This window comes from Nomia melanderi, chromosome 2 (genome assembly GCF_051020985.1).
Source record: "Nomia melanderi isolate GNS246 chromosome 2, iyNomMela1, whole genome shotgun sequence".
Taxonomy (NCBI): domain Eukaryota; kingdom Metazoa; phylum Arthropoda; class Insecta; order Hymenoptera; family Halictidae; genus Nomia; species Nomia melanderi.
This window is the reverse complement of record NC_135000.1, coordinates 17,573,515-17,575,167: the sequence shown is the minus strand read 5'-3', so window position 1 is coordinate 17,575,167 and position 1,653 is coordinate 17,573,515. Positions and strand designations below refer to the sequence as shown.

General features: G+C 34.6%; 1 protein-coding gene across 1 annotated transcript; it reads left to right on the top strand.

Annotated features, from left to right (window-relative positions):
- The first annotated feature begins 712 nt into the window (after window positions 1-712).
- On the top strand, window positions 713-1,425 carry LOC116433583 (uncharacterized). Its single transcript, XM_076364716.1, is given in 1 exon segment — window positions 713-1,425. A coding segment is annotated over 1 exon segment (591 nt). The 5' UTR covers window positions 713-834.
- Window positions 1,426-1,653: the final 228 nt, after the last annotated feature.

The window sequence follows — 1,653 nt, the reverse complement described above, 5'->3', positions numbered from 1 at the left end:
CCAGTAAAATTCATGGGCGTAGTTAATGGTACATTGGTGGACGTTATAACTGTTTAACCAGAATTGGAGACATTTTAAATAATACACAGATCGAATATGTATATAGTTTTCATAATTAGTAAATCGTAAATGAAAATTAAATGTTAATACCGAACTAATGGTGTATATTTAATGATTGCCTGCCAGGTTAAAGATGAAATAAAAGTTTTATTCCGAATATATTGAAATGTTCGAATCATAAATTAGCAGATCGGTAATTATAGCGTATAAAAATATACGAAGAGTACATTAAAAATTAATATTATTGTATTTTATTTTACTAAATATATATTACTTACAAGCTTATAAAGAAAGAATAATATATGATTTGATTTTGTGTCTATAAATTTCTTTACGAAAATATCAACTACCATAATATTCTACAGTGTGATTAAGGGGGGAAATACCTTTAGAACCTTAAAAAATCGCAATATTTTTTTTTTCTATAGAATGTTAGTATAACATCTTAAGAGTATGGTGCCAAAGTTTTAAAGCGAAATTCGGAGCCCTTCTGATGCTATCGGGACTCATAGGCGGTAGCCCACCGCAGGTATGTATATATTCACACGCTAGAAGCGGAGGAGCCGCCTTTCATAATTCCCTCCTTTCAATCATTGTAAACATGTTACTTTACGTTGTTTGCGTTATACAAGAAAAATTATCATACAGCCGGCTTCGAAATATTAAAAAACAAAAAACCTCGGTGGAAAAGGCAAGCTGACTGATGCGCTTATCAGGAAACTCACCGCATACTATGGCTTAGCCATACGAAGAAATATTCATAGTGTGGAAAATATGAAGAAAGCTATAATGGCCTCGTATTATCACTTATGCTCCACCAATGAAAATCCAAGGCACGAATACTGCCCGGTAGGAAATGACAGCTGGTGCAAGTGGCAGAAAGCTCTAGTTACAGGAGCAAATTTGGACCTTATAAAACATCCTGCACCACTGCACCCAGACGTGCAGAAGCACATCCTACCAATTTACGAAGATTTATCTGAAAAGAATCTACTTGAGAGGTGCCTGGGCGGACATACTCAAAACAATAACGAGAGTTTCAACTCAACTGTTTGGCGGTTCGCTCCAAAGCACCTGCATTCAGGAATAAAAATTATTGAAATTGCAGCATATTTGGCAGCTGGCTTATTTAACGAAGGATATGCTTCAGTTTTAAGAACTATGAGTGCTTTGAATACTGTAATTGAAAATTAAGCAAAAACATACGCCGACAAAATCGACGAACAGAGAGTAATTCGACAGGAACGACGCACCTCATTAACTACCAACGAGGATCGAAAAGCAAGAAGAGAACAACGTATGGAGGAAAATCAGCTCTATGAGGAAACAGAAAGAATATTGTATGGCGCAGGAATCGCAGACTAGCTGCTAAGTCATTGAAATTATTGAGTTATCACTTATCGAAACTTTGAACGTGTTTATCTCAAAACTACATTTTCGAAATCGGTGGAACCAATAACTCAAAAACTACTCAATCAATCTTGCTGAAATTTTGCACACATATCTATAACAATATTGTCTTCTATATGAATCTAAAGATATGAAATAAATTGTAAATAAAAGTACCTTTTTGGTGTAAAATATAGCGAAAAT